This window comes from Ranitomeya variabilis, chromosome 2, assembly GCF_051348905.1.
Source record: "Ranitomeya variabilis isolate aRanVar5 chromosome 2, aRanVar5.hap1, whole genome shotgun sequence".
NCBI classification, from domain to species: domain Eukaryota; kingdom Metazoa; phylum Chordata; class Amphibia; order Anura; family Dendrobatidae; genus Ranitomeya; species Ranitomeya variabilis.
The window spans coordinates 855,912,475-855,926,718 of record NC_135233.1 but is presented as its reverse complement, the minus strand read 5'-3'; the positions used below and the strand labels follow the sequence as shown (position 1 = coordinate 855,926,718).

The 14,244-nt window shown below is 40.5% G+C and overlaps 1 protein-coding gene across 3 annotated transcripts in view; it reads right to left on the bottom strand.

Moving 5' to 3' along the window:
- Nucleotides 1-2,055: 2,055 nt before the first annotated feature.
- PDCD1 (programmed cell death 1) overlaps nt 2,056-14,244 on the bottom strand; it is a 52,529-nt gene continuing 40,340 nt past the window's right edge. For all 3 annotated transcript variants that reach the window (XM_077290252.1, XM_077290253.1, XM_077290254.1), the window contains 2 exons: nt 7,549-7,583; nt 2,056-4,029 (listed from right to left, as the gene is read on the bottom strand). In XM_077290252.1, coding sequence (XP_077146367.1) covers nt 3,850-4,029; nt 7,549-7,583 — 215 coding nt within the window. In that variant the 3' untranslated portion in view covers nt 2,056-3,849. The remainder of the gene's footprint in view (nt 4,030-7,548; nt 7,584-14,244) is intronic.

The following is a 14,244-nucleotide window of genomic DNA, read 5'->3' as shown; positions in this document are numbered from 1 at the left end:
AGGACAAATTGCACAACAACATTTTGGGTCCAAATTCTTCTGTTACCCTTGGTAAAATGAAACAAAATTGGATCTGAAGTAAATTTTTGTGGCAAAAAAGTTGTGTTTTTTTTTTTTTTAAACATTCCAAAAATTCCTGTGAAGTACCTGAAGGGTTAATAAACTTTTTAAATGTGGTTTTGAACACCTTGAGGGTGCAAGTTTTCAGAATGGTTTCACTTTTGGGTATTTTCTATCATATACACCCCTCAAAGCGACATGCTCCAGAGTTCAGCGCAGGTCAGGCTGTGAGGGAGCGCAGCTTCAGTGATGGCTCCACTAGTCGCTAAAGCTGTGCTGGCTGCATCTCCTCATTCACCAGAAGTTTTCAGCCAGGGCGGGCGCATCTTGGCACCATCCTGGTTGAAAACTGTATATACCCCAGATATGGATTACAGTGTGGGACACAACTACGGACAGGTATGAGTATATTTTTGTTTATTTTTTTACTTTTATTACAGGTCGAGGGCATCGCATGGATTAGGAGTAACAATAAAATGGTAAAACTGTGTTGTGTTTTATTTCATTAAAAGACTTTATTCTGGCTGTTTCTTTATTTAACATGTACCAACTATAGGATTAGTAATGGATAGGTGTCTTATTGACACCTCTCGATTACTAAGCTGTGGGCTTGATGTCACCTTTCAATACAAAGGTGACGTCAACCCCACAACTATTACCCCACTTGCCACCGCTACAGGGAAGTGAGGCTAAGTGCATCTTAGAGATGCGTCTTTTCTGGGGTGCCTGAGTGCTGATGTTTTTAGCCAGGAGGGGGCCAATATTCATGGCTCCTTCCTAGGCTATTAATATCAGCCCGCAGCTGTCTGCATAGCCTTTGCTGGTTATTAATTATGGGGGAACCCCACATCAGTTTTTGGGGGTCCCCCATTTTAATAGCCAGTAAAGGCTAAATACAGCTGTGAGCTGATATTAATAGGCTGGGAATCTCCATGGGTATTACCCCCTTCCCAGGCTATAAACATCTGCCCCTAGTCACTGGCTTTCCCCCTGCTGGTTTTGAAAATTGCATTCCACGACCTTTTTTCCATAATGTAATCTTTTATTAATTAAATACATGTCCAGTAATTTGCACAAACACAGTACTAATTGTATTTGTCACTGACATCTATATATCTACCTATTCTATTGGTATTTACTGTATGTAATCCATCTTTTCTATCCTGTCGGCTCCTGCAGTGAATTTACAGAACCCGACAGATGTATTACCGGCTTTTCTTCTATCTATCTCTCTATGCAATATAAATACATATATTTATATACATGTGTGTCACTGACAAATATATGTATTATATGTGTATATGTCTATTCTGTCTATTCTATTCTAACCTTTCAGTGTGATTTTACTCTACGCCCACAGGAATTGCCGGCTTTTCTTCTATCTATCTATCTATCTATCTATCTATCTATCTATCTAAGTAAAAAAAGGAAACAGCACAAAAAAATAGAAAAAGTGGGCTTTAATGCCTGAACGGCATGGCAACGTTTCGGATATGGTATCTTTTTTCAAGCAATGAACATACAAGTGAAATGAGTTTATATAGAACACACACATGTTCAATCATATTAAATTATTAACAATATTTAGCGTTTTCAAACATCTCTGCATATATCTATCTATTATATATATATATATATATATATATATATATATATATATATTTACACAGTATGTGTGTGTTTTGAAAAATATTTCCTTTGAAAACAATGTGTAAATGACAGAGAACTGCTGTATGTAAAAGCTCATGTTAAAATCGCATTGCAATTGGATAGCAATCGCAATGCACTCGGATGTAAATCTGATGCTAGGTGTGAAAATCGCACTGTACTTCAATGACACTCACATGACACTTGCATAGCACTCGTCCGTTTTTTCAGTCCGGAAATCGGACCTTTTTTCTCACATATGGGTATGAGCCCTAAGTTGACCAATTATATTGTATTGATCTTTAAGTCATCAATCTCACAAATTTAAAGCCCAAAAAACTATATAAGTCAAAAATTATACAAATAGTTTAATAAATATACACTTACAAATGCTAAGTAAATATCATAAACAAAAGTCAGTGATAAATGTGCATTGCAAACTTATTGGCATTAAATGAGTATTGCAGCCAATTAATGACAAATCCAGAAACAAAGTCATTTCTGTTTGTGTGACTTCCATGCAGAGAGACAGATTTTTCTTTGTCACCTTCAAGTTGTTGCTGCTGATTGCACCACATGGATGCCTGACACTGCATAAGACTCACTGTTGGCACTGTATAAAGCTGGCAGTCTATAAGGGCTTTGTGTCCAACATTAACTGTAAAATACGGTAGTTATATGATACCCAATATCTTCTGCCCACTTAACGTGAAGTGTAATCATTGTATAATAATTCACATGAAAATAATCGTATTTTATCAGAGAAATCTGCTTCCTTCTCCCTCTAGACTGAACTTTCACTCTCAATTCATGAGTAAAATTTGCATTCAGCGAAGACAAATTTTCCCACTATTAACAGGAAATTTTCATTTGGTGCTTTAAAATTTTATGGAGGTGGGGGAAAAGCTAGAGGCAGACAGTAGACAATTACAGTTCTCCATAGAACTTTATGAGAACTGACTGTCATCTCTCAGCAATGGGCTAGTTTGTATTCATTGAAGGCAGAATTTATGCATTTAATTAAGAATTTTCAGAGCAAATGATCAGTCCACAAGGAGAAAGAAGCAGATTTCTCTGATAAGATATAATACAAAATGCCTTATTTTCATGTGTAATACTGATTTATGGAATAAAATGTAAAACAAATGTTACTCTCTATGCAGACTATTAATAACACAGATCAAGAATATGCTTTTTGTTAATTTTCTTCTGGTGGGTTTTCTTAAGTATTTTAAGCAGTTGGCCACTTTCTTACAATTTTTACAAATGTTCCAAGAAACAAACTTATGAACTAGCAACTTATGTGTGGTATTTACCACAACAGTGACGATCTGCAAATTTTTCTAAAAAAAAAAATAAAATGATAATGGATGAAAGTAAAAAAAGACATTGTGATGCCTTTAACTTGATAAATCTCTCTCACCGTGAGAGTCACTGGTTTATAAGGGGTTGCAAAAAAAGTTGTGTGCTTCACGTACCTTCCCCAGTCTCCATTCTTTAGCTGCAAAAGTGATGTTGCATCAACATCGTTGCTGCAGCCAATTACTGAATCTCAGCAGCTTGCGCCATCTACAATGATTGGCTGCAGCGATGTTGACGTGACTTCACCGCTGCAGCCAAAGCAGCAGCAGTGACAGAGAGTAAAGGACACTTTGTTTTTTGCAACAAACTGTGCAGAAAGGGAAAACTTTTCTGAAATAAGACAACCCCTTTTGAGTATGTTTTTTGGCCATTTTTGAAAAAGTTTCCTAGCCTTTTTTTTTTCTAGCCCTAGAATTTTAGAAAGTGGCCTTTTAAAAAACATGGGTGATAGAGAATTTTCCCACCGTATCCCAAATGTACCAGAGCATCTTCCAAATATACAAATAGACATTATTATTTACATCGACATCAGTACATCATATTCTATTTTATTATATTCCATATTGACTTGTTTGATGTCTTTAAAGTCTTTCCTAGTTTACAAGTTACAGGCACATGGACTGAATTGTTACTCAATGTCCCACACAAAAGATGAAATTTGTCCATTCAGATAGATCAAAACAGTCTTCTTATCATGGCAGATTGGCACCACTGCCCGAGCAGCCACTGATCCATAAATATAAATTCAAGTTTGAATGTTATTAGTCCACTTTTTGGAAATCATGCTGATCTTCCCTTCTTTTCTCCCATTGATGGAGTCGGTGGTGGGAACATGATAGTTGCATATTCCACTTGTTCTGGGACATTCAGTTCTGATGACTTCCTGTAGGGTTGTCTAGATCCGAATTCTAAAATCCCATAATTTATGGTGTAAACTGAAGGATCCTGAGGAGATTTTTCCTATTACAGAAAAAAATAACTGTTTTTCTAACATGGTAAAGATTACAGGTTGATATAAAAGTGTTTTGTTACTTATAATTTTGTTAAAAAAATAACGTCATATTCTCCAATTATGCAGGCTACTAAATGTTTCCATAGTGTTTGAATAGAGTTGTGCAGTCGTCAGTCATCTGCCAGTTTATGTGGGTGTACACATGCTGTAAAGTCTGCCAACGCAATACGTGCACTAGGAGGCACTGACCGATTGAATTTCTGTCCTGAATTCTGTACACAATTCTCTCTTTGGACTATATAGAATATGACAAGTGAAATGGGGGACAGAGAAAATAGTGAACGCACTTTCATTAAAGGCAAGTTGGCTGAAAGTGAGAGACTTAGGCCCCAATTCATGAAAGCAATTTCACCAGAATTCTTGCTTAAATTGCTTTACAAGTCGCAAAATGTTTGCACAACTTGCAGTTGCACAAAAATTTAGCAACTTTTAAAATTAGTACAACAGGTTCTCCCAGCTCCACCAAAATGGGCAAAGCTGGGCCGGGATAGAGCGCAGCGGGGGTGGGGTAAGATTTGTGGCGATGCACTCACTACTTCATGGGAGGCGTACGCCTTAGGAGCATCTGACTCCTATTCCCCCCTCTCGCAAATTGGAGCCTTTGTGGCTGATACCATAGAGTCATTTTTTCAGTTGAGTGTGTAGGGGGGAGTAAATTCTCTCAGAAATAACGTAAAATATAATGCAGCCATTTACGACACTCTTTCATATGCAGAGAAGTTACTCGAAAGTACAATAAACACTGAACACTGCTCATGGCTCATGGGGGCACTTTGAGAGAAAACAGCTTAATGTTTTGCAGGACACACATAGGATAGCAGTAAAGTGAGGAGACAGTGGTATTTGTTGTAAAAGGTAAGCACCTAAAAACTTTCTTAGTTTAAAGAATAACTAAACTTTCATATTTTTTTAAAATAATTTTGTCCAGTATGGAAAATTATGAAACTTTGAAAATTGCTTTATTTTCACGTTTATCTTCATTCCTGAATAAAATGCAAGTAATGTAAGTGGCTTCCAAACTCCTGCTTTTCACATGGTCCATTTGCGTTCATTTAGCTGCATTGTTATCAGGATGTACTCATTAGGAGTACAGATTCTGGTAGTGAAATGGTCAGCACCTGACTCCTCCTCTGATGGTTCTGCTTATCTAACCATCTCCTGCAGGAGTTTATTCCCAAAGTTAGTGAGACACAGTTGCTGACCCTTCCACTGCCATCATCAGAACTCCAATTCAGTACATGCTGATATTACTGCAGCTAAAGGCAGGCAAATAAATTGTGGAAAAGCAGAGGTTTGGAAGCCACTTAACCCATTACTTGCCAAATTAGCAATTTCCATATTATTTTTTTAATGACAGATTTTTAATTATTTGGGTCCTAATGAATCAGAAACATAATTTGCAAAATTTTTTCAAGTACGGATTTTTCAGAAAAGGGCATCCCAATATTCAATTAAAAATGACAATGACATGATTTCCTATTTTGTAAACATTCATTTTACAAACACAACACAGAAAATTGGACCTAATTATAAAAATTATAAAATTTTAGTTGCTAGAAGCAAAAGATTAGGCGTCCCAAAAAAAGGACATTGGTAGATAATGCGTTCATTTTTTTATAGGGATGAGGACAAATCATCTAATAAAGTGATTTGAAAAATTTTATAACTTCCATACTGGCCATAATTATAAATAAACTAGATGGTGGCCCGATTCTAACGCATTGGGTATTCTAGAATATGTATGCGTAGTGTATAGCACAGCCCACGTAGTATATTGCGCAGCCCATGCAGTACATTGCGCAGCCAACGCAGTACATTGCGCAGCCCACGAAAGTACATTGCGCAGCCCAAGTAGTACATTGCGCAGCCTACGTAGTACATTGCGCAGCCCACGTAGTACATTGCGCAGCCCACGTAGTACATTGCGCAGCCCATGTAGTACATTGCGCAGCCCACGTACTACATTGCGCAGCCCATGTACTACATTGTGCAGCCCACGTTGTATATTGCGCAGCCCACGTTGTATATTGCGCAGGACAGGAAGTATATTCCGCAGGCCACGTAGTATATTGCGCAGCCCACGTAGTATAATGTGCAGCCCATATTGTACATTGTGCAGCTCATGTTGTACATTGCGCAGCCCACGTTGTATATTGCGCAGCCCACGTAGTATATTGCGCAGCCCACGTAGTATATTGCGCAGCCCACGTTGTATATTGCGCAGCCCACGTTGTATATTGCGCAGCCCACGTCGTATATTGCGCAGCCCACGTAGTATATTGCCCAGCCACGTAGTACATTGCGCAGCCCACGTAGTATATTGCGCAGCCCACGTTGTATATTGCGCAGCCCACGTTGTATATTGCGCAGCCCACGTAGTATATTGCGCAGCCCACGTAGTATATTGCGCAGCCTGTTGTATATTGCGCAGCCCACTTAGTATATTGCGCAGCCCACGTAGTATATTGTGCAGCCCACATAGTACATTGCCCAGCCCATGTAGTATTTTGCACAGCCCACGTTGTATATTGCACAGCCCACGTATATAGCAATGTGGGCATGATATCCCTGTTAAAAAAAAGAATTGAAATAAAAAATAGTTATATACTCACCTTCCGTTGGCGCCTGGATCCAGGAAGCGGTTACCGATGCTTGGGATCCGCCGAAGCTCCGCCGAGCTGCTCGCGCCGGCGGACATCTTCTGTTCCCAGGATGAACTGCGAAATTACCCAGAAGACTTAGTGGTCTCGCGAGACCGCTAAGTCTTCTGGGTAATTTCAGAATGCATCTCCGGGAACGGAAGATGGTGGCCAGCGCGAGTGGCTTGGCGGACTACGGAGTGTGAGTATAGCAGGTTTTTTGTTTTTTATTATTTTTAACATTACATTTTTTTTTACTATTGATGCCGCATAGGCAGCGTCAATAGTAAAAAATTGGGGACACACAGGGTTAATAGCAGCGGTTACGGAGTGCGTTACCCGCGGCATAATGCGGTCCGTTACCGCCGGCATTAACCCTGTGTGAGCGGCGACCGGAGAGGAGTATGCGGGCGCCAGGCAGTGAGTGCGGGGAGTAAGGAGCGGCCATTTTCTTCTAGACTGTGCGCGTTGCTGATTGGTCGTGGCAATGGTCGTGGGCGTTTTGCCACAATCAATCAGCGACTTGGATTCCATGACAGAGAGGCCGCGACCAATGAATATCCGTGACAGACAGAAAGACAGACAGAAGGACAGACAGACAGGCGGAAGTGACCCTTAGACAATTTTATAGTAGATGTTTAGTTACACTTTAACATTGGTTTACTTGGCAAGTGCCAATTGATTGGTTACATCCTTAATGACTATGTGCAGCTATTTCAAATTGTTAACAGTTATTAATGAAAAATTGTCCTTTTTTTCAGGGTTTCAAGAGAAAATATATATTTCCATATTTTTCTAAAGAGATAAGTATTATATAATAATACTCACCGGGTCCTGTTGCTGAGGCTGTGGAATTCTGTTTCCTAAAATGTAAGAAGGAAAAAAAAGCAATAATTAATTTAATATGGTATTATAATTATGCCTTTAGCTTCTGTGCATATGAAAAATTAATTATCACTGTGCTTGATTGGCCAGCAAACTCGTCTGACCTTAACCCCATAGAGAATCTATGAGGTATTGTCAAGAAGAAGATGAGACACTAGACACCACAATGCAGACGAGTTGAAGGATGCTATCAAAGCAACCTGGGCTTCCATAACACCTCAGCAGTGCCACAGACTGATCGCTTCCATGCCACACCGCATTGATGCAGTAATTGATGCCAAAGGAGCCCTGACCAAGTATTGTGTAAATTTACTGAACATACATTTCAGTAGGCCAACATTTCAGATTTTAAAATCATTTTTCAAGCTGGTGTTATAAAGTATTCTAATTTACTGAGATAATGACTTTTGGGTTTTCATTGGCTGTAAGCCATAATCATCAACATGAACAGAAATAAACACTTAAAATACATCACTCTGATTGTAATGACTCTATCGAATATATGAGTTGCACTTTTTGTATTGAAGAACTGAAATAAGTTAACTTTTTGATGATATTCTAATTTTGTAAGATGTGGCCAAAGTGGCCATTTCTATGGGATACCGGATATATAGTGTGTTTTCATATAAATACTGTGAATTTTTTATATGGACTGTGCATTTTAAATACATTGTGAGACTTGCTGACAGGCAGCACCAAAAGGGGGTTAATCTTCTCCTCACAGGCTTGATCAGGTGATCCAGCTCTGTTTTAGCTATGTGCACACGTTGCGGATTTACCTGCGGATCCGCAGCGTTTTTGACGCTGCGGATCTGCAGCAGTTTTCCATGTGTTTACATTACAATGTAAACCTATGGAAAACCAAATCCGCTGTGCACATGCTGCAGAAAATACTGCGTGTAAATGCTGCGTTGTATGTCATTGTTGTCAAACCCGCAGCAAAATTGCAGATATAAAAAATATCTGCGGTTTTGCTGCGGATTAGGGTGTCAAAAATGCTGCAGAGTGAAGTGATGTCAGGTGGGAGGAAGTGTGTGGGCGGAGTGTGTAGTTTAGTGGAAGTAGGAAGTGACCGTCATGGAGTCGTATCGTCACATGGGGATTGATGTCTGGCGTCTTATTGACCTGGTATGTATGTACTGTATGTGTGTGTCTGTCTATGTGTGTGAAGTCTGTCTGCATCTGTGTGCTTCTGTGTGTGTCTGTCCACATGCGACGATAGTGCTACCTAATTGTACTCAGTTGCCGTATGGGACTACTGCTCCCATCCGGTATTAGGATGGGAGAGTAGTCCCTGTGTCCGGCTAGTGAGTACAATTGTGAGTAAAACACATAACACATACAATACACATACAATACATGTAACATACATGACAAACAGTACATACACCATACAACATAGAGTACATACTCACCATACAGCACATACACCTCTGCGAAGCCCTTGGCCACCTAGGAAAAAATCCAAAAACATAAACCAAATTTATACTCCATGTCCACAGAAATTCCATAATAAGTGTCCCACGCCGATCTGTCACTTCCTCCGGTGATACACTACCAGGAGCTATGCTCCTGGAGTGTATCGCAGAGTTTCCTGGAGTTTTGCAGCTCCGGCCTATGATTTTACGGCACTAGAGCTGAGTGAGAATTTTCCCACGCAGCTGTGCCATAAAGCGAGAGTCCCGGAGTCAATGAACTCCAGTAAACTCTCGCGCATGCGCAGTTACACACTGCAGGAGCCATAGCTCCCGTCAGTGTGTTGCTGGAGCCGTGGAGAGCAGACACAACTCCTGATGTGTCTGTTCTCCATGGCAGATCGTCGTGGGACCCTCATTTTGGACTACATTGCATCATGGAGTATAAATTTGGTTTGTTATTTTTACCTTTTCTCCAGGAGAACAAGGGGGTCGCAGGAATGAGAGTGCAATAAAAATATGGTCAAAAACACTGTGTCATTATTTCATTAAAATACTTTTTTCTAGTGTCTGTGTGTTTAATTTACTCTTTATTACTACTATAGGATTAATAATGGATAGGTGTCTTATTGATGCCTCTCCATTATTAACCGGGCTTAATGTCACCTTACAATAGTAAGGTGTCATAACCCCTTATTACCCCATATCCCACCGCTACACGGGAGTGGGAAGAGAGAGGCTAAGTGCCAAAATAGGTGCATCTTATAGATGCGCCTTTTTTTGGGTGGCAGCGGGTTGGTATTTGTAGCCAGGGGGGGCAGTATCCATGGCCCCTTCCTAGGCTATATCAGCCCGCAGCTGTCTGCATGGCCTTTCTGGCTATACAATATAGGGGGACTCCACGTCATTTTTCTAGGGGGGTCCCCTAATTTTCTAGCCAGTAAAGGCTATGCAGACAGCTGCGGGCTGATAATCATGGCCTGGGAAGATCCATGGGTATTAACCCCTTCCCAGGCAACAAATATTGGACCCCGGCCGTCGGCTTTCCCACTCTGGCGCAGAAAATTGCATGGGAGCCCACACATTATTTTTCCCCATCCCCTTTGTCTTTACACCAAAACAAAGGTATTACTAAAACAAAAATCCTGACATTAAATGATTAACAAAAACCCTTGAGTCACCCCATAATAATGTAAAAAAAAACATAATTATTTTTTAAAAATTTCCTGTTTCAAATTAGTATTATGGTTAGGGCTAGGTTTGGTATTAGGGCTAGAATTGTGATTAGGTTAGGGTTGAGCTTAGGGTTAGGGTTGGGATTAGGGTTGAGATTAGGGTTAGGGTTCACATTAGGGTTAGGGTTGGGATTAGGGTTAGGGTTGAGATTAGGGTTAGGGTTGGGATTAGGGTTAGGGTTGGGATTAGGGTTAGGGTTGGGATTAGCGTTAGGGCTGACATTAGGGTTAGGCTTGGGATTAGGGTTAGGGTTGCTATTAGGGTTAGCGTTCGGATTAGGTTTGGGTTTATGGTTGTGATTAGGGTTAGGGTTGCTATTAGGGTTAGTGTTGAGATTACGATTGGGATTAGGGATAGGGTTGAGATTAGGGTTAGGGGTGTGTTGGGGTTAGGGTTCTGGATATGCCTGGCGTTATGTTTTGGAATAGGTTTTTTTCTCTTTTTTGGTGTTTGGCTTTATGGCTAGGCCTTGGGTTAGGGGTATATCTAAATATATATCAAATTTATTACCATATATACTCGAGTATAAGCCGAGATTTTCAGCCCACTTTTTGTGGCTGAAAGTGCCCCTCTCGCCTTATACTCGAGTCGTTGTCCCAGGGGTCGGCGGGGGAGCGGCGGCTGTCACATACTCACCTGCTCCTGGCGTGGTCCCTGCATGTCCAATGGTCTCTGGGCAGCTCTTCCTGTGTTCAATGGTCACTTGGTACCGCTCATTAAAGTAATGAATATGGATGCATATTCATTACTTTAATGAGCTGTACGTGACCGCTGAACATAGGATGATGCCGATGGCTCCTGGAGACCATCTAACAGTGAGATTATGCCAGGGTCTGTGCCGGGAGCAGGTGAGTATGACGGGGGAGGTGAGCACTGTGCGATATTCACCTCTCCCCATTCCACCGCTGCGCGCCGCTCTGTCTTTCGTCCTCTGGCTGTGACTGTTCAGTTCAGAGGGCGCGATGATATAGTTATTGTGCGCCCTCTGCCTGAGCAGTCATTGCGGAGGATGGAAGACAGAGCGGCGCGCAGCGGTGGAATGGGGAAGGTGAATATCGCAAGTGCCGGGGGCCTGAGCAAAGAGAGGTGAGTGTGATTTTTTATTTTAATCGCATATGGGGCATAATGTATGGAGCATCTTATGGGGCATAATGTATGGAGCATCTTATGGGGCATAATGTGTTGAGCATCTTCTGGGGCATAATCTATGGAGAATTTTATGGGGCATAATGTGTGGAGCATTTTATGGGGCATAATGTATGGAGCATCTTATGGGGCATAATCTATGGAGCATTTTATGGGGCATAATCTATGGAGCATCTTATGGGGTATAATGTCTGGAGGATTTTATGGGGCATAATCTGTGGAGCATCTTATGCGGCATAATCTATGGAGAATTTTATGGGGCATAATCTATGGAGCATCTTATGGGGCATAATCTATGGAGCATCTTATGCAGCATAATCTATGGAGCATTTTATGGGGCATAATCTATGGAGCATCTTATGGGGCATAATCTATGGAGCATAATCTATGCAGCATCTTAGTTGGCCATTATTAACCTTTGTGCAGCATTATATGGGGCATCTTTTAATATGGACATCTTATGGGGCATATTTTGTATGGAGCATCTTATGGGGCCCATCATGAACTTTATGGAGCATTATATGGGGCTCCTAATTCAATATGGATATTCAAAAACACTTAACCTACTGATTTATCAATTAATTTTACTTTTATTGGTATCTATTTTTATTTTTGAAATTTACCAGTAGCTGCCTCATTTCTCACTCTAGGCTTATACTCGAGTCATTAAGTTTTCCCAGTTTTATGTGGCAAAATTAGGGGAGTCGGCTTATACTCGGTTCGGCTTATACTCACTCGAGTATATACTGTATATATTTTTTTAAGATTATTTTGGTTTTTGATATAGTATCTAATGGCATTATTGTATTCACTGTAGGTTAGTGATTATCCAGCAATATGGGATGCCGCAGATGAGTCCTATAAAGACAAATATTGCACCAACATTTGCTGGACAAAAATATTTCCTGTACAAATGCCAGGCAATTGGAAATTGGTAATTATAATGTTATTTAACAATTAATATTATACTTTCTTCAAAATTTACTAAGATTGATATTTTTTTAAATATTTTTTAGAGAGAGATATTAAACAGAGGTGGCGGTCGGTGAGGGACCGGTTCACTAAATTTGTGAACACTTGTGATAGAAGTGGCTCCTCTCCCAGTCAGAAAATGTTTCCATTTTATGAGGAATTGCAGTTTCTGATCACAAGCAGGAGGTAATTTGTAAACCAAAAATAGAGAAATCTTTAATTAACGATATATATGTAGCCTCTATGTTTCCAGGTGGCGTAGCACAGTTGGCTGCGTATTGAATGCTGCGTACAGCGACAACGTTCAATACGCAGCATCCAGATGTTATAGCATTGTGGAGGGGATTTTGAGAAATCCCGTCTCCACCATGCTTCCAAAGATGGAGGTGTCAGACCTACGTCACCGGACATGCGTTGCATCTTTTGACACCACAGCATGTCTATTTATCTTGCGATGGAGCTCTGATTCCGCAAGATAACTATCACAGTGTATTGATAGCATGTGGTGAGAATGCATGTGTTCAATGAAAACATGCGTTATCACTACACAAACAAAAAGGGGGCCGCGCTTTGAGCGGAGCGGCCTTTTTGCTGCATCCAAAGCATTGCTCCTCAACAGCATTGTAAAAATACCGTAATAATTTATTGTTTTCTTTTTTTTCACACAGGACTGAAGGGAACATTTCTCTTCCTGAGCCTCCTGCAGATGATGAATCCGAAGATGGAGCAGGCAATTCCTCTGGAGCTGGTGGCACCAGTTCTCCATCTGTTGCAACAGCTTCTGCTGGTGCCACATCTTCAGCAACTGCTGCAGGCACATCTGCTTCAGCAGCTGTTGGAGCATCTGGTTCCGCAGAAGCTGTTGTAATGGAGAGGAGAGAAAGAGCTTCCTATCAGGTGGCAGGAGAGCCGAGAAAAAAAAAAAAAAAGAAAAAAATTGATGATTACACTATTAAAATTAGCAAATGAGACTCAGGATTTGATCAATAATTAACTACAGAGGATCATTTTGACTTTTTTGCCTTGACAATTGCAAGGAAGGCTCGCTCACTGCCATCGGATAGGCAGTCAATTTTTATGACTATGGTACAGATGTCACTGACAGCTTTTGGAGGACCCTGCTCCAATTTTGCCGTACATGAAGACGTATTGATGGGGGTTTTTGGACTTTTCCGTCTAAGACCAAAACCCCAAGTACGAGAACCCCAACAAAGAGAAGCTGACTACCCATACAGCAGACCAGCCACCACTTTTTCTCATAATTCTGAGGCAGGAAACACATAAAGGCTGGGACCCTCACCAACTGCCACTTTCCCTACTGATCCTGCTACCTCCTATGGGTATTGCCTGGACTATCAGTACTTGCATTAATGTGCAATTTTGTTGGAAAATATTTCCAGTTTGCCAGGCCGAGTTGGACGTTGCCACCAAAAGGTCCACTTCAGCACCAAGAGAGCAATAAACTTTGTTGACGCCTGGCTAATGTTTTGTTAAATCGTCCAAAAATGTATTTCTTTGGGCAAAAGTTTATGTTTTCATATTAAAAAAATAATGACAATGTTTGTCATGAGTTCTTTATTGGTTTTAAAATAAAGTTATATTTAAAAATGTCATTTTTGTTTTTTATATACTTTAGCATAAGTGAACTAGACAAGGCCTCTATGTATTACAGTTTCATGGGTATATGAGCAATGTACTATGGGATAGAAGATATGTATGATGGTATATGGGCACTGGCCTATAGGATGGAGGATAAGTATGATGGTATATGGGCACGGGACTATGGGAAGGAGAAGAATCATGATAATTTGTTTCAACAAACACGACTTAGTAAATTGAAAACTATCCACATGAAATTAACAATACATTT